The 15,865-nt window shown below is 42.3% G+C and overlaps 1 protein-coding gene across 2 annotated transcripts in view; it reads right to left on the reverse strand.

Annotated features, from left to right (window-relative positions):
- The window catches only part of LOC145359860 (beta-galactosidase-1-like protein 2), a 59,867-nt gene that overhangs the window by 5,487 nt on the left and 38,515 nt on the right, over nucleotides 1-15,865 (reverse strand). For both annotated transcript variants that reach the window (XM_080214683.1, XM_080214685.1), the window contains exons 11-17: nucleotides 14,842-14,922; nucleotides 13,612-13,718; nucleotides 10,681-10,827; nucleotides 6,528-6,599; nucleotides 4,125-4,203; nucleotides 2,674-2,761; nucleotides 643-754 (exon numbers count right to left, since the gene is read on the reverse strand). In XM_080214683.1, coding sequence (XP_080070809.1) covers nucleotides 643-754; nucleotides 2,674-2,761; nucleotides 4,125-4,203; nucleotides 6,528-6,599; nucleotides 10,681-10,827; nucleotides 13,612-13,718; nucleotides 14,842-14,922 — 686 coding nt within the window. The remainder of the gene's footprint in view (nucleotides 1-642; nucleotides 755-2,673; nucleotides 2,762-4,124; nucleotides 4,204-6,527; nucleotides 6,600-10,680; nucleotides 10,828-13,611; nucleotides 13,719-14,841; nucleotides 14,923-15,865) is intronic.

The raw sequence follows: 15,865 nt of genomic DNA on the forward strand, positions 1-15,865 counted from the left end.
CAGGTCAGAGGCCAGGAATTCTGCAGTGCTTAATTCACCTCCTGATTCCCCAAAATCTGTCCCCCACCATTTACAAGGCAAAAGTCAAGAATGTGATGGAATACTCCCCACTTGCCTGGATGGGTGCAGCTCCAACAACACTCAAGAAGCTTGACACCATCCAGGACAAAGCAGCCCTGTTTGACAGTTACTCCATCCACTATCTCCAATATCCACTATCTCCACCACCGACACACAGTGGCAGTAATATGTATCTGTTTATGAGACGCATTGCAGCAACTCACCAAGGCTCCTTCAAAACTTCCCTCCAAAACATGCAACCAACTAGAAGGATATGGGCAGCAGATGCCTGGGAACACCAGTACCTGCAAGCTCTGTCCAAGTCACAACTGTCCCAACTTTAAATGACATCACTGTTTATTCATTGTCACAATTGTCTTTGGTTAAAAAGTCTCAACACCAGGTTAAAGTCCAACAGGTTAATTTGGAATCACGAGCTTTTGGGTTGTTGCTCCTTCATTAGGCGAGTCACTTGATGAAGCAACAGTGCACAGAAAGCTCGCTGAATCAGACTCCCATCCATACCTACAAGTATCACAACCCGAAACAAGAAGCTGTACTGATCAAAGTAATTTCCCTCACCTTAAGTTTTACAAAGGTATCAAAAGGCAACGAATCCACGTGTAGCATGCCATAGAAGAAGGCAGGAAATGTAGGATTTTCCGGAATTGGATTCAACTGGATAGCCGAGAAACTTCAAACCAGAAGAGATAAACAAAGAAGTTACTCTCAAAGAACAGCACTCAATCATCATTTAACAAATATCACCATCCTTATTCTTTCAGTGTGGGCATTACTATGTAGAACAGGCAAAGTATTTGGACAAAAACAGGTGCACACATACACCACAACATTTTATTTGTTTGTAAGGCTACTGCAATTAGCCTCAACTATCTATCCCTTGGTTAGGTGGAAAACAGTACTCCTGATAGCTATTCAGTGGCACATGTGCACACACATGAACATTGCATGGGTAGAACAAAAAAGGGAGCTGACAAGCTAAGGATTACTGATATGGGAAGTACAAGATATTCAGTCTGGGTAGGGAGACAGAGAGAGACCATAAGATATAGGAAAAGAACTAGACTATTCTGTCCAGAGTCTGCTCTGCCATTCAATCATGGCTGATATGTTTCTCAACTTCAATCTCCCACCTGTTCCCCATAACTTTTGATCCCCTTACAAGTCTAGAATCTATCTACTTCCGTCTTAAATACACTCAGTGGCCTGACCGCCACAGCCTTCTGTGGCAATGAATTCCATAGAATCACCACCCTCTGGCTGAAGACATTTCTCCTCATCTCAGCTCTAAGGGGCTGTCCCTTTACTCTGAGACTGAGCCCTCAGATCCTAGTCACTTCTAGTGGGAACATCCTTCCCTTATTCACTCTATGCAAGCCTTCTTGTACTCTGCAAGTCTCTCATCCTTCTAAACTCCATCAAATATAGGCCCAGAATCCTTAAACACTCCTTATATGCCAAGCTTTTAATTCTTGGGATCATTGCCTTAATCTCCTAAGGCAGTGCTACCTTGATTTAATGTTTACAGCAATGAAGGTAGAAAACTTAATTGCTTGCATTCTTGATTATAAAATCTATTCAAGCTCATGGAGTAACCTGTAAACAGTGGTCTAATCTCGATGTATGATGAATGGTTGTAAAAATTGTATAATGCTGTTCATCTTGTCTTTGATATCATCTGAACTACAACGGTATTCACTCTCAGGTTTTACTTGTTAAGATTAACTTAGGAAATGAGTTCTGGAAGCTTTAACAGTTTGAAGTAAAATAATAGTCATGACTAAATGTGCATGATGATGTGTTGGCCTTTGTGTAGATATTTTCAGTTATCAGATGTATAAACTCTGGATTAATTTATTGGAATAACGTAACAGCAACAATGTTTAGCTGAATGAATGGCGTGAATTAACAGTCTAAATATCATGTTAAAAATCCTCCTGAAGATCATGGCTGCCTTTGTTTGTCTTGACACTGATACTCCACATTGTGATGCAGAAACCCCCTACCAACCAGCCAAATTTTAAATGGGATCCTAACTATTTATTAGTGTCATAAGTAGGCTTACATTAATACTGCAATGAAGTTACTGTGAAAATCCCATAGTCGCCACACTCTGGCGCCTGTTTGAGTACGCTGAGGAAGAATTTAGCATGGCCAATGCACCTAACCAGCACATCTTTCAAACTATTGGGAGGAAACCAGAGCACCAGAGGAAACCCATGCACACATGGGAAGAATGTGCAAACTCCACATAGGTAGTGATGCAAGCTGGAAATCGAACCCAGGTCCTTGTAGCTGTGAGGCAGCAGTGCTAACCACTGTGCCATTTGCAAACGATTGAAAAAAAATTTTTATTTCAGATCATTTATTCCCTCAAAGGAACCGATTACATGAATTTCAACGAGGACAATATAGATTGCAGTCGAAAGGTACACAAGGAGGGGACTGAAGAAAGTTGTGACAACTAGAATTAGGCACACTGATGATCTGGATGTGGTCAAGTAAAACAAATGATCTCGCTACAACAATACAAATCAGAAATTGTACAACACTATAAGTCAGCTGAAGACGTGTCGCATTCCTATTGCTTACCTCTCAATAAAACTCGTTTTCATCTCTAAGGGGTAGATGGTAAAACCCTTCAAAGGTTCTTTATTCAGCAAGATATCTCCAATGACACCTGAAGAATCAGAACAAACATTGAGCTTCTATTTAAAAATTAGCCTGATACTATGCGAAGGCGCTTCATTGTATTTTGAATGGAGATATATACCAATCTAATCAACGGGAGAACAGAGTGAAACATGTGGACAGCTGTCCCTTAAAAGGAATTGTGGACATTGTGATTATCTATTCTTTTCTTCACTTTGGTCAAAACACACTTAATGACACTGAAAGAATAGAATATCTTCAGGTGACCATGGTTTAAACAATGACTTGTATTGCAAACCAAACAAATTGCACAAATAAAGCTCTGACTGCACTTCTGAAAGGGCCCTTATGATGCTTCTCTTTGTTCAAACAAAAAAAAGGGCATCAAGGGTGGAGGTACGAAGCCAGGTCACAAAAAGCTTGTTCAAAGAGGTGGGCTTTAAGAATCTTCAAGAAGGTGGAAAGTTGGAGAGGTTTTGGAAGCGCATTGCAGAGCATGAGTCCAGGGTGACCAAACGAAGGGGCTAGAGGGGCCAAACACAAGAGGCTAGAGTTGGAGGTGGGTGAAGCTCTCAGTGAAGCGTAAAGATGGAAGATATTAAAGGGATACAGAGAGTTTTAAATTGCAGACATCAGGTGGCCTCATAAAGGCGATTTTGAGGCAGCATGATTTGGTACAAGTTAAATTGGGCAGTGGACGGCAGGTGAGCTGAGATCAACAGAGGGTCAAGAATGGCAAAAAGAATATTTGAATAGTTGAGTTTGGACATGAGGGGTACACCCTATGGATCATGGCTAATAAATATCTCTCTGCCTGCAAATTCAGGCAAAGTGTTGCATTGATTTGAATACAGTGCTTGAAAGTTGAAAAGAGCAATTTTTCAATTAAAACAAAAGCCAAATACTGTGATGGTTGGAATCTGAAACAAAAACAGAAAATACTGGAAAAACTCAACAGGCCTTGGCAGCATCTGAGGAGCAAATTAAAGAGTTAACATTTCAAGTCTGTATGACTTCTTCATTAAACTATATAACTTAGCATTTTAACTATCCAGGAGTTGTACTCATATCTGATGAGTATTTAACCTGGAGAAACTGAGCTTCCTTAAATGGTCAAGAGTTCTGCCCTCAGTTCCACATGCAGCTATCAGAACAAAGTGGTTAGCACACTGATACCTTTCCAATGACTGAAATGTAACTAAGCTTATCAATTTTCTACGTATTTTTATTTCTGGTTAATTTAATGCAGTTGTCCTTGTTGGGTGTATTTTCTATATTAGAATGAATAGTTTAACAGCATGACTCAGATATCTGCAGTGGTTGGAAATGTTACTTGACCATGTACTCAACAGCACTGACTACATTTGTTAATCACCATCTTACAAATTTACCTTTTCGCTGGTCGTCAAGTTTGTCTCCATAGTTGACCCTGCCACGATTTTCCACCAAAAGGCTCAAATTCCGCTTTCCCTGCAAAGCAAAATAAATCAGTTTCAACGCAGAGGAACATCGTGGAGCTTCCTCATCACATCATTTTAAACGGAGCCATCAGAGGCGTTCTTCCTCAAGTGATACTTCAGATTTAGTCTGCCACAGATTAATAAAAAGGAATTCACCAATTTAATTGCACCCAATACAAACACTGCACAACAGCAAACTTAAATCAGAACATAGAAATCCTGCTTTTTGAACAAAAAAAAAATCACATTGCTCTTGAAACAAAATACTAACACTGTACTGCAATTACACAGGGCCTTGGTGAGGCCACACTTATAACATGGTGTGCAGTTTTCCTCTCCTTTTCTAAGGAGGGATGTTCTTGCTCTTGAGGAAGAGCAGCGAAGGGTTACCAGGCTGATCCTAGGGGTGGCGGGACTGATGGAGGAGGAGAAGAAGAGATTGACTATTGTTTATTGCTGGAGTTTAGGTGAATGCAGGGGGGCATCTCACAGAGACTTATAAAGTTCTAGCAGGATGAGACAGGATAGATGCAGAGAGGATGGTGGCACGGTGGCACAGCTGTCTTAGTGCCCGTATTCAGTTCCCAGCTTGGGTCACTGTGTGGAGTTTACATGTTCTCCGTGGGTTTCCTCCCACAGCCCAAAGACGTGAGGTTTAGATGGATTGGCCAAGCTTAATTGGGGGACTAGCTACAGTAAATGCATGGGATTACGGGGATAGGGCCTGGGTGGGACTTTGGTCGGTTCAGACTTGATGAGCCGAATGGCCTTCTTCTGTGCTGTAGAATTCTATGAATCTATGATGCTCCCAATGGTGGAGAGTCCAGAACCAAGGGGTCACAGTCTGAGGATTTGGTGTAGATCATTTAGGAGAGGTGAGGAGACATTTCTTCGCCCAAAGAGTGGTGAGCCTGTGGAATTACCACAGGAAGTAGTTGATGCCAAAACATTGAATGCATTCGATCGGCGGCTGGATATAGCACTTGAGTGGGATCAAAAGTTATGGGGAGAAAGCAGGATTAGGCTACTGAGTTGGACAATCAGCCATGATCATGTTGAATGGCCGAGCAGACTCAAAGGACTGAATGGCCTCCTCCTGTCTTCTATATCCCTATGTAACACATTAATTAAAACTACCAGGGATGTTTTACAAGGGCTCCACTCTCAGCAGGCAAGAACTGAACATAGTGCCAAGCAATTTTCCAAACATTATAATCATTAGTTGGAAGACAGTGTGGGGGATTCTGCTGTCCATTTAGTACACACAAGGTCAGCAGGTTGTGTAGACTCTTGTAATAATTTAATGCAATGTTTATTAATTAATTATTTTTAAATGATGCAGCCTAGACTGGAATTCTGGAGCAATTGAAGTTGTAAAATGTAGCGTTGGGCATTTTCTCAGTTCTATTCCTTAAGACAATTCTCAGAAAAATTGTTGAAGATACCACCATAAATCATTTACTGCAATTACCAATCATTTGTTTGCACAAAAATTCTCTCACCCAGTTATATGTAACCTCCTTGCTAGATGTGCTAAAAACTTCTCAAACTATGTTTTTTGACTTTTACTCTGATATTGTTCTTAAACAAACCCTGCTGCGTCAGAACTTAGTGTGTTCAAGCGCTTCCCCTACAGCAGAGCAAATAATCCAAGCTAACACCATAGTGCAGTACTCAGGGTGTACTTCACTGCTGAAGGTGCCAATTTATGGATGAGATTTTAAATCCTGTTTAGTTGGATGTCGAAGATCCCACAGTTATTTGGAAAAAAAAGCAGCAATTCCCCCTGCTGTCTTGGCAATATTGGTGCCTCACCGAGTTTCTCAAAAAAATTAATTGCCAGTGTCTGTATGGATTTCATCCGGGTGTTCCAGTTTTCCCTCAGTCCAAAGATATGTATGTTAGGTTGATTGGTCACGCTAAATTGCCCTTAATGTCCCATTAGCCAAGGGAAATGTGTGGGGTTACAGGGATAGGGCCTAAATATGATACTCTGTCAGACAGTTGGAGCAGACTTGATGGTCGAGTGGCCTCTTCTGCACTGGAGAGATGCTATCTCATTTATTGTATATAAATTGATTGGTATCTTTGCCCAGAGTGCAGCAAAACCAACCACTGGCTGGAAAACATTTTTGGACATCCAGGGGCAACGTACATATAGGAACTACTTTCTGTTTCCTTCATTATTAGTTACCATTTTTGTGAATGTAACAGTAAAATAAAAGCCCTCACGTCTACTGCCACCTTCAAAAAAAAAAAGGGCAATACTGAGGAAGTAGTAATAGCTCAATTCACTGCAAACATCTTGAAGACTTGATATTTAAAGACACTTACCGGAGCAACTGAGATTGTCAATTCCACAGTTTTGTAATCCAGGAATCCAATGGACTGACCATCAACAAAGACCTGAAACATTAGAAAATAAACTCACTTGTGCAAACAGTGAGAGTTGTGTGTGAATTACGGGCTGTGGCTTTCAGTAGAAGATGACATATAGCAGGAAAGCACAACGTAAAGCAGGAAAATACACTACAGATGCCAACTTCTTCAGTACATTTTAATATTGCAACCAGACATAGCCTCTCATTTCTGACTCCTTTATAGAGATGCCTCAGATGGTACATCTTCAGTTTCTCTCAACCATGCATGATTAGCATAAAGCTACTCAAGTCTTAGATTTGCATGAATTTAAAGAATTTCATTTATGTCAAAGAAACAGGTCATTTGGGCCAACAAGTTGGGTTGATGCATGGGGAAAACATTGTCCTGCAAACAATGCAATAAAGGCATTAACCTTTCAACTCCCTTAACCCTCATGGCTTCCTGACACAAAGAAAAAGACAAAAGTCTGAGAACATGTACCAACTGTCTCAAGAACAGCTTCCTCCCTGGTACTATCAGACCTTTGAATGGACCTATCTCAAACTAAATTGATCTTTCTCTACACCCTAGCTATAACTGTAACACTACATGCTGCACTTTCTCATTGCCTTCTCTATGAACGTTATACTTTGTCTGTATAGCGAGCAAGAAACAATACTTTTCACTGTATACCAATACGTGGTGATAATAAACCAAATCAAAAATAAATCCATCTTGCCTTTAGTACAAGTAGAACTCTGATTAAATACGACACAAGCCATTAAATATCAAAATATTTTAACAAGAGACCTGTCTCTGGGGAGCAGTTTAGATGATTACCTTTCAACTAATCTGTTAAAACTGGCTGTGGGCACAGTGGAAGCAAGTTTCCTATCTTGAATTTTTAGCTCCCCCAGGGAGGTTAAAATGCCTATTCAAACGGAACAAAAAGGAAGTTGTTGTTCTATATTTTTTCCCCAAATGATAGGCACTAAAGTTTAGAATTGGGCAATCAATTTAACCAAGGAGATTATTATTATTACAGTTCTGCCTGTAGCAGCATCCACAGAACCTCAAGAAGTTCAGCGCAGAGATGGAGGTCATTCACCTCATGGTTCCTATGCCAGCTCCTTAGTAAAGCAACCTGCAACAAATCTCACTGGCCTAAAACATAGGAGATAGGACCAGGAGGAGGCCATTTGGCTCTTTGAGCCTGTTCCACCATTTATCATGATCATGGCTGAACGTCCAACTCAATAGCCTAATCCTGCTTTCTCCCCATAACATAAGAACATAAGAAATAGGAGCAGGAGTAGGCCATCCAGCCCTTCGAGCCTGCCCCGCCATTCAATAAGATCATGGCTGATCTGTCGCTGCTCAGTTCCACTTTCCCGCCCTCTCCCCATAACCCTTAATCCCCTCTCCTATCAAAAACCCATCAACCCGCGTCTTAAAAATATTTAGCGAGGCAGCCTCCACCACTTCAACGGGCAGAGAATTCCAGGGATTCACCACCCTTTGAGTGAAGAAGTTCCTCCTCAACTCCATTCTAAACCGCCCCCCTTTTATCTTGAGGCTGTGCCCCCTAGTCCTACTGTCTTTTTTGAGCGGGAAGAGTCTTTCCACCTCTATCCTATCCATTCCATTCATCATCTTATACGTCTCAATGAGATCTCCCCTCATTCTTCTAAACTCTAACGAGTACAAGCCCAGTTTATTCAGCCTCTCCTCATAGCTCAACCCCCTCAACTCCGGTATCAGCCTAGTAAACCTCCTCTGCACTCCCTCCAAGGCCAAAATATCTTTGCGCAGGTGTGGCACCCAAAACTGCACACAGTACTCCAGCTGCAGCCTCGCCAATGCCCTATACAGCTGCAGCAAGACCTCCCCATTTTTATAATCAATCCCCCTCTCTATGAAGGCCAGCATCCCATTCGCCTTCCTGACCACCTGCTGCACCTGCAAGCTGGGTTTTTGCGACTCATGCACAAGGACCCCGAGGTCCCTCTGCACCGTCGCCTGCTGCAGTTTTTCGCCCCGTAAGTAATAGTCCTTCCTACCATTCTTCCTACCAAAGTGGACCACCTCACACTTGCCAACATTAAATTCCATTTGCCATTTCCTGGCCCATTCGCCCAGCCTATCTAGATCCTTCTGCAGACTCTCCACACCCTCCGCACAATTTGCCGTTCGCCCAATCTTGGTGTCATCAGCAAATTTCGACACCCTACACTCGGTTCCCTCCTCCAGATCATCTACATAAATGGTAAAAAGCTGAGGCCCCAGCACCGACCCCTGGGGCACTCCACTAGTCACCATCCGCCAATCCGAATAGCACCCGTTGACCCCCACTCTCTGCCTCCTATTTGACAACCAATCCTCTATCCACGCTAACACCCTACCCCCAACTCCATGTCCCTCCACCTTCTGCAATAATCTCTTGTGAGGTACCTTGTCAAATGCCTTCTGAAAATCAAGAAAGACCACATCCATCGGCTCTCCTCTATCCACCGCCCTAGACACATCCTCATAGAACTCCAGTAAATTTGTCAGACACGACTTCCCTTTAATGAAACCGTGCTGCGTCTGCTCTATCAAGCAATTCCCTTCAAGATGCCTCGCAATTTCCTCCTTAATGACAGATTCTAACATTTTACCTACCACAGACGTTAAACTAACTGGCCTATAATTCCCCGCCTTTTGCCTGGCACCCTTCTTAAACAACGGCGTAACATTAGCAGTTTTCCAATCATCCGGCACTTCCCCGGAATCCAGCGACGTCTGAAAAATAACCACCAAGGCATCCACTATCACCTCCGCCATTATAACCTCCAATCCCGTTTGGCCAAAGTACTATCTCTAGCCGCATTTTGAATACGTTCAATATTTTGACATCAACTACCTCCTGTGCTAATGAATTCCACGGGCTCACCACTCTTTGGGTGAAGAAGTCTGTGTCCTAAATGGTCTACCCCTGTTGCAGGTAAAATAATACCTCAGACTGTTAGTGAGTCAAAATACAGTGGTTTTTATTTCAAAACTCTGGGGTTTATTCCTCTGGTGAATTCGCTTGACACTCACCACCCTGGTGACCGCCTCCCACGCAGGGTTGGAGAGTTGGGTGGGCCTCCTCCTTCCAGCCCTCGGACACAGGATGTCCTACCTCTCTCCTATTGCATCCAGTAATACTTGCGGTGAAGCACTGTTAAATCTGGGTGCCGTTGCTCCTTAGCTTCTGCGTTCCATGTTCTGGTCAGTCATTAAGAGTGCAACAAAGTAGCAGCAGTCTGGGCACCTTTCAAATAGGGCACTGGATATGTCAGCAGGGTGCTTGACATCCTGCTCACCCTGCCACAAACAATATCAGGTAACCTCTAGTGGTATAAGTAATAAGCCCACCATGGCTTTCTCACTGGGCTCTGCGGCAGGAGACACTCACGCTTCCCCAACTTCGGTCCACAGCGCAAAACTCCAATCCACGCACACAATACAAATGGGCATCCCTCATGTCCAGGTTTAGAGGACGTGGACATTATATTCGGTGTGGACTACTTCTCTCCCACAATCCTTGTACAGCAATGAACAGGGGTAGGAAAACTATAGGTAGCACGGTGGTTAGCACTGCTGCCTCACAGCGCCAGGGACCCAGGTTCGGAACCCAGCTTGGATCACTGTTTTCACATTCTCCCCGTGTCTGCATGGGTTTCCTCTGGGTGCTCCGGTTTCCTCCCACAGTCTGAAAGATGTGCTGGTTAGGTGCATTGGCCATGCTAAATTCTCCCTTAGTGTACCCAAACTGGTGCCAAAGTGTGGCGACTAGGGGATTTTCACAGTAACTTAATTTCAGTGTTAATGTAAGCCTACTTATGACACTAATGAGTAAACTTTAAAACTTAAAACCGCTAAATTCAACATCTGATAACACAAACATTATATGCTTAAAGTTCCTACAATGGAGCAATGCATTAATTCTGCACAATTTCTGTTATAAGCATGACTTTTCCTCCTCAACTGACTTGCCAGTGAGATACTAATTGCTGAACTGTGCATCTGCCTCAGCACTGACATCTCTCATCTTATACAATTATAGACGTTTATCAAAATTATGTAAGAACAGACTGTTTACCTGTGCTCTGTCACGCACATTCTGCATTGAATGAAGTACTCCTCCACCACTTATTACTGTGTTATACAATGTGTACCCATAGGCTTGTCCATTGCCATTGTTGATTGGCAGGTTTTCCATATTAACAGGTCTTTCACTTACAATAGGCTACAAAAGATGATAATAGACAACTGTGAAATGTATCACTTTTGTAACATTTATGCATAGTTCAGCTCCCAAGCATTTGATCCACAAAAATAAATCCCTTCACCCATCCATAGCACAGTGGGTTTAACATTTAAGAAACCTCCTGATGACTGAGTGTGTGTTGAGGAATGCCTTGCTTTAGTATTCAAAAAGACCACAAGAGTATGCAGTAGCACAGGTTGCAAGTTCAAATCCTACTCAATGTGATAACAATCTCAGATGCCCTAATGGTACTTTGCTCGACTATTAATCCAGAAATTCAACTAATATTCTGGGGACCCAGGTTCCAATCCCGCCATGGCAGATGGTGAAATTTGAAATTAAAAAAAAATCTGGAAGTAAGAATCTACTGATGACCATGAAACCATTGTCAATTGTTGTGAAAACCCATCTGGTTCACTAATGTCTTTTGGGAAGGAAATTTGCCGTCCTTACCTGGTCTGGCCTACATGTGATTCCAGAGCCACAGCAACGTGGTTAACTCTCAACTGCCCTCAGGCAACTAGGTGGGCAATAAATACTGGCCCAGCCAGCAGCGTCCATGTCCCACGAATGAATTTTTAAAAAAAAGCACCACCATATCGGGGCAATTAAATACTCACATACCATAGAGATCTGGAGAAAAATATAGGGCAGAACCAGAGAAACCCCCTTCCCCCATTGGGTGTGTTTTCAGCAGGGTTAGCAAAATAATACAAGTAGCGATAAATACAAGCCATACTTTTCCCCACTCAGCAAGTGGGCAGGTATCAATCTGCTCGCCATTCTAAATAATTAACTGGAAACTGAGCTTGTTGCCCAGCCAATTGACCCAATGCCATAAATCAGTTGGCAGGCAGGTGGGAGTGAGGAGACGGCTTAGGGAAACAATGCTAGCTCTATTGGGAATAATTATAAAATCAATAAAACTGTTAACCGTTCTGATAAATTTAAGTCTCACGTGTGGATCTTGCCAAGAAAGAACTTGCAGTTATATAGACAAACATTAGGTAAACCAACAATGCATATTCAGTCTGTTCAAAATAACGTTGCATCCATTAAATCTCAAGGAATTGAGCATTGTAGTCAAGTAACTAAAATAAAGACAGAAAATGCTGGAAAAACTCAGCAGGTCTGTAGAAACTATGGAGGGATAAACAGAGGTAACTTTTCAAGTCCATATCAGAGCTCTGAAGAGTGGTACGGACACAAAACGTTAACTCTTTCTTTCCACGGATTCTAGCAGACTTGTTAAGTTTTTCCAGCATTTTGGATTTTTTTCTCCCACTTCCACCATCCACATATTTTGCTTTCATTTTAGTGTTGAGATAACGATCGAATGGTGGAACATATGCTTCGCTGCTGAACAGAAAAAAAAAAAATCAGAAGCACAATGGAGAATTCATCTGGTTTGGAGAAAATCTAATTTTTTTTTAGGAGAGAGCAGTATAATTGTGGATTAGAAATCTCAAATATTCAGGCATTGCAAAGTCGATTATATTGTCTCATTTTCTGCAGCTGGGTCCTTTGTGAGCTTGCAGGGTTGGAGGCCAGAACGGTACGTCAATCTCGATCTCATACTTTCTGCCCCACTAACAAACCATTTCTCAGCTGCAGGAGAAAGACATTTCTCACTCTTTCAATCCCTTCAATGGACTCAGCAGGAGACTGCCTCATCTCTGCTCGACACATCCTCCCGCAGCAATAAGTGATACTCGGGACTCAGTTGCATTGGGCTTCTGCTTAGTTAGTGAAGGTGTTTATTTTAAACAAGTTAACAACTGAACCAATAACAAGTAAAGGATCACAGTGCAAGTGACTGGAAGTTCCATCCTGTTATGGGGGAGAAAATTAGTCACTTTCTAATGAATTCCAGAAGGTGACCACAATACCAGAGCTGCAAATTAAATGCTTCCAGTAGGTGTGTTTTCCACAGAAGAGACTGGGAAGGTGGGGAGAGAGAAGGTGGGGAGAGAGAAAGAGCAACCATCTTACCACATTTCTGCTCACCTGAGCAGAAGGGATGCTGGGGCAGGCAGGTGCCAAAATAGATAGCTGTCCTCCACATTCAAATGACTAAATAACAATTAGACTGCTTATATTGACCTTAACAATACACTGCCTGTGTGGTTAGCAGGATGGGAGTGGCCACTTGACTTTTTTTTTACTAAAATGCTTACAGGGCAGAAAGGAAGGGCAGGGTTGCTCTTTGCTGATGATGGATTGCATCCTCCTTATACTGAACACCCCCCACCTTCCTACATGCTCTCTTCCTTAACCCAACTCCCTCGCCGACCACTACCCCTCTCCCTAACCTACCCTGAACCCTCCTGTCCCATCCAACAATTCCAGGCTTATCTGCATAGGTCTTCGGAGTCATTTCTTCAGCAGCTGCAAACTAATGCCTTCTTACTGTTTCCAGTGCACACTGAGCTGCCAACCAATCCTATGGCTGGCAGCTCAAAAGGGAAAGATTTCCAGCTCAATGGAGGAGCAGAAGGCCCTTTCGGGCCATCGTTAATCAACCCCGGTAGGACTGGATGATGGAGACTGTTGGTTGGCATCATGCCAACGTTGTTTGTGAGGTTTGCCCATCCAACACTCAATCTCATATTATTCTGCCCATGATCTAAAGGTTGCATGTTTACTATCGAAAATCCCATGTATAAATCCGTTATCTGAATCCAAATTGTGCCTTCTTTACTCACCTATGTTGTATAATTTGCCTCGAAAGATACACAATAAGTCGCAGTCACTAAAATATACCTTTTCTAATTGACCGAGTGCATCCCACAAAGGAATGTATTCCTTTACATGAAGGGTGGTGTACTTTGTTTTGTACATTTGAGCAGGTTGTTCAGGTAATTCTTGGCCTGTGACAGAGCAAAAAAAAATTAGCCTAATTTTTAAACACAACTTACAAATAAAAACAAGTAAAACCATTTTTGGGATGGGGGTGAAGAATGGGGCTTGGAAAAAAGGTCTTGTGTGAAATCAAAGAATGGTTATAGCACAGGAGGTCATCTTGACTGTCAAATCCATGACAGTTCTCTGCAACAGCAAATGAGTTTGGTTTTTGACTTTCAAAATTTTTGTTTGAATTGATTGTTTTAACTGACAATCGCAGATCACACAATCAAAAGGGGGCACATTCAAATGGTGAGAGAAATTCCTGTGTGAGGACAATGCGGTATCAATTCAAGCTAACGACGTGTGGAATAGGGTCGGGCAGAGGGTTGGATTCAATCATTCCAAAGGCAGCTATGGCAGAGATAAACTGCAGAGTAAAGCTCTTCACACATTATGGCTTAAATCCAAATTCTCCCTTCCAGTGCAAGCCTTCCCACACTAGCCATCCAGGAAACTTGCCCCATCTGTAATCAATCTAATGATAAATTATGAGCATTTGTGCACCGGGTACCACACAGCAGATACTTTTAGTCCATCAACATGGCTAGATTTCAACCAGTGTTCAGTCAGCTGATGAAACATGTTTCAAGGGACAAACAAAGTTAAGTTTTAGAGATACAGAGATCTTGCCAGAAATCTCCAAGCTTTCAAAAAGAGTAGAATCCCTACAAGTGCAAGAGGCGGCCCTTCAAGTCTGCACTGACTCTCTGACAGAGAATCTTAGCCAGGCCCTATCCCCATAACCCCACATATTTATCTCTCAAATTCCCCGTAACCTACACATCCTGGGATGCTAAGGGGCAATTTAAGCATGGCCAATCAGCCTAACCTGCACTTCTTTGGACTGTGGGAGGATGGAAACCCACACAGACACAAGGAAAGAAGTACAATCTCTACACAGATAGTCACCCAAGACTGGAACTGAACTCGGATCCCTGGCACTGTGAGCCAACAGTACTAATCACTGCGTGTGTGACTAAGATGACAAGCAAACCGACTCAATTTCCAAGCCTGGGCAATTTGACAACCAAATCCATGGACTTTAACAAGCAATGCATCAAATTCACAAAAGTGAAGTCTATTTACCCAAGTACTTGCTGTAAAGTTCCTGAATTTGATAATATTTTTCTGTGTAGTCTCCTGCTTCAGACAAGGGTGCATCGTAATCTGGTAAAAAAATGAAGAAGAGTCAACCAATAGGTTTCAACCTTATCTAATACTTAAAAAGTGAAATCAGTTACTTCCAAATTAATCAAAATGACATAGTACAGCATGGAACTCATCAACATAATTGTGAAATATAGTTATAAACCATCTCATCTGACTGAAGGAAGAAAAGGCCCAGAATTAAAACTTTAGAAATAAAAGTAGTTTCAGGTACAGTGCATTTTAGATTAAAAAGCATGCCATCAAACCTTAAAACAGACAATTTGCAAAAGATCGTTTAATGTATTCCTGCCTGATTATTGTGCATCTCTAATTTAGAGCATTCCACCACTGGCAGCTGGATGACACTGGCCTAAACCCAAAGGTCTGGAACTCCTTCCCTGAACCTCTCTGTCTCAATCCTCCTCTAAGACACCTCTTAAAACAATTTCAGGGTAAGGGGCACACCATTTAGGACTGAGTTGCTGTTTTTAATTTAAGATTTCTTTAGAAGTTAGGGAAAATCACATGACACTTGACCAAACTAAAGATGATCAAATGGGTTTTAGGCACTTTCTTGTCAGAGAATGTGTTCAATTTCAACAATTTTTTAAACAAATACTTGAGTTTATATTTCCCTGTTAATGCATTGCTTGATATGCCTTTGTCATGGTATAATCGAACACAATCGTAAATGATTTGTAATATCTCAACAAGACCCACGAGTTGGCCTCTTGGAGTATAGCTCCCTGACTGTAGGATTCTATGATTACCCGAGCGCAGAAGGAGGCCGTTCAGCCCATCAAATCTGCACCAACCACAATCATACCCACGCCCTTTTCCCATCACCCCATTCATTTACCCTAGCCAGCCCCCATAACACTAAGGGACAATTTGACACGGCCAATCCACCTAGCCTGCGCATCTTGGACTGTGATAGGAAACCAGAGCACCTAGAGGAAAC

This window comes from Carcharhinus amblyrhynchos, chromosome 29 (genome assembly GCF_965287045.1).
Source record: "Carcharhinus amblyrhynchos chromosome 29, sCarAmb.v2.hapA, whole genome shotgun sequence".
Lineage (NCBI taxonomy): Eukaryota > Metazoa > Chordata > Chondrichthyes > Carcharhiniformes > Carcharhinidae > Carcharhinus > Carcharhinus amblyrhynchos.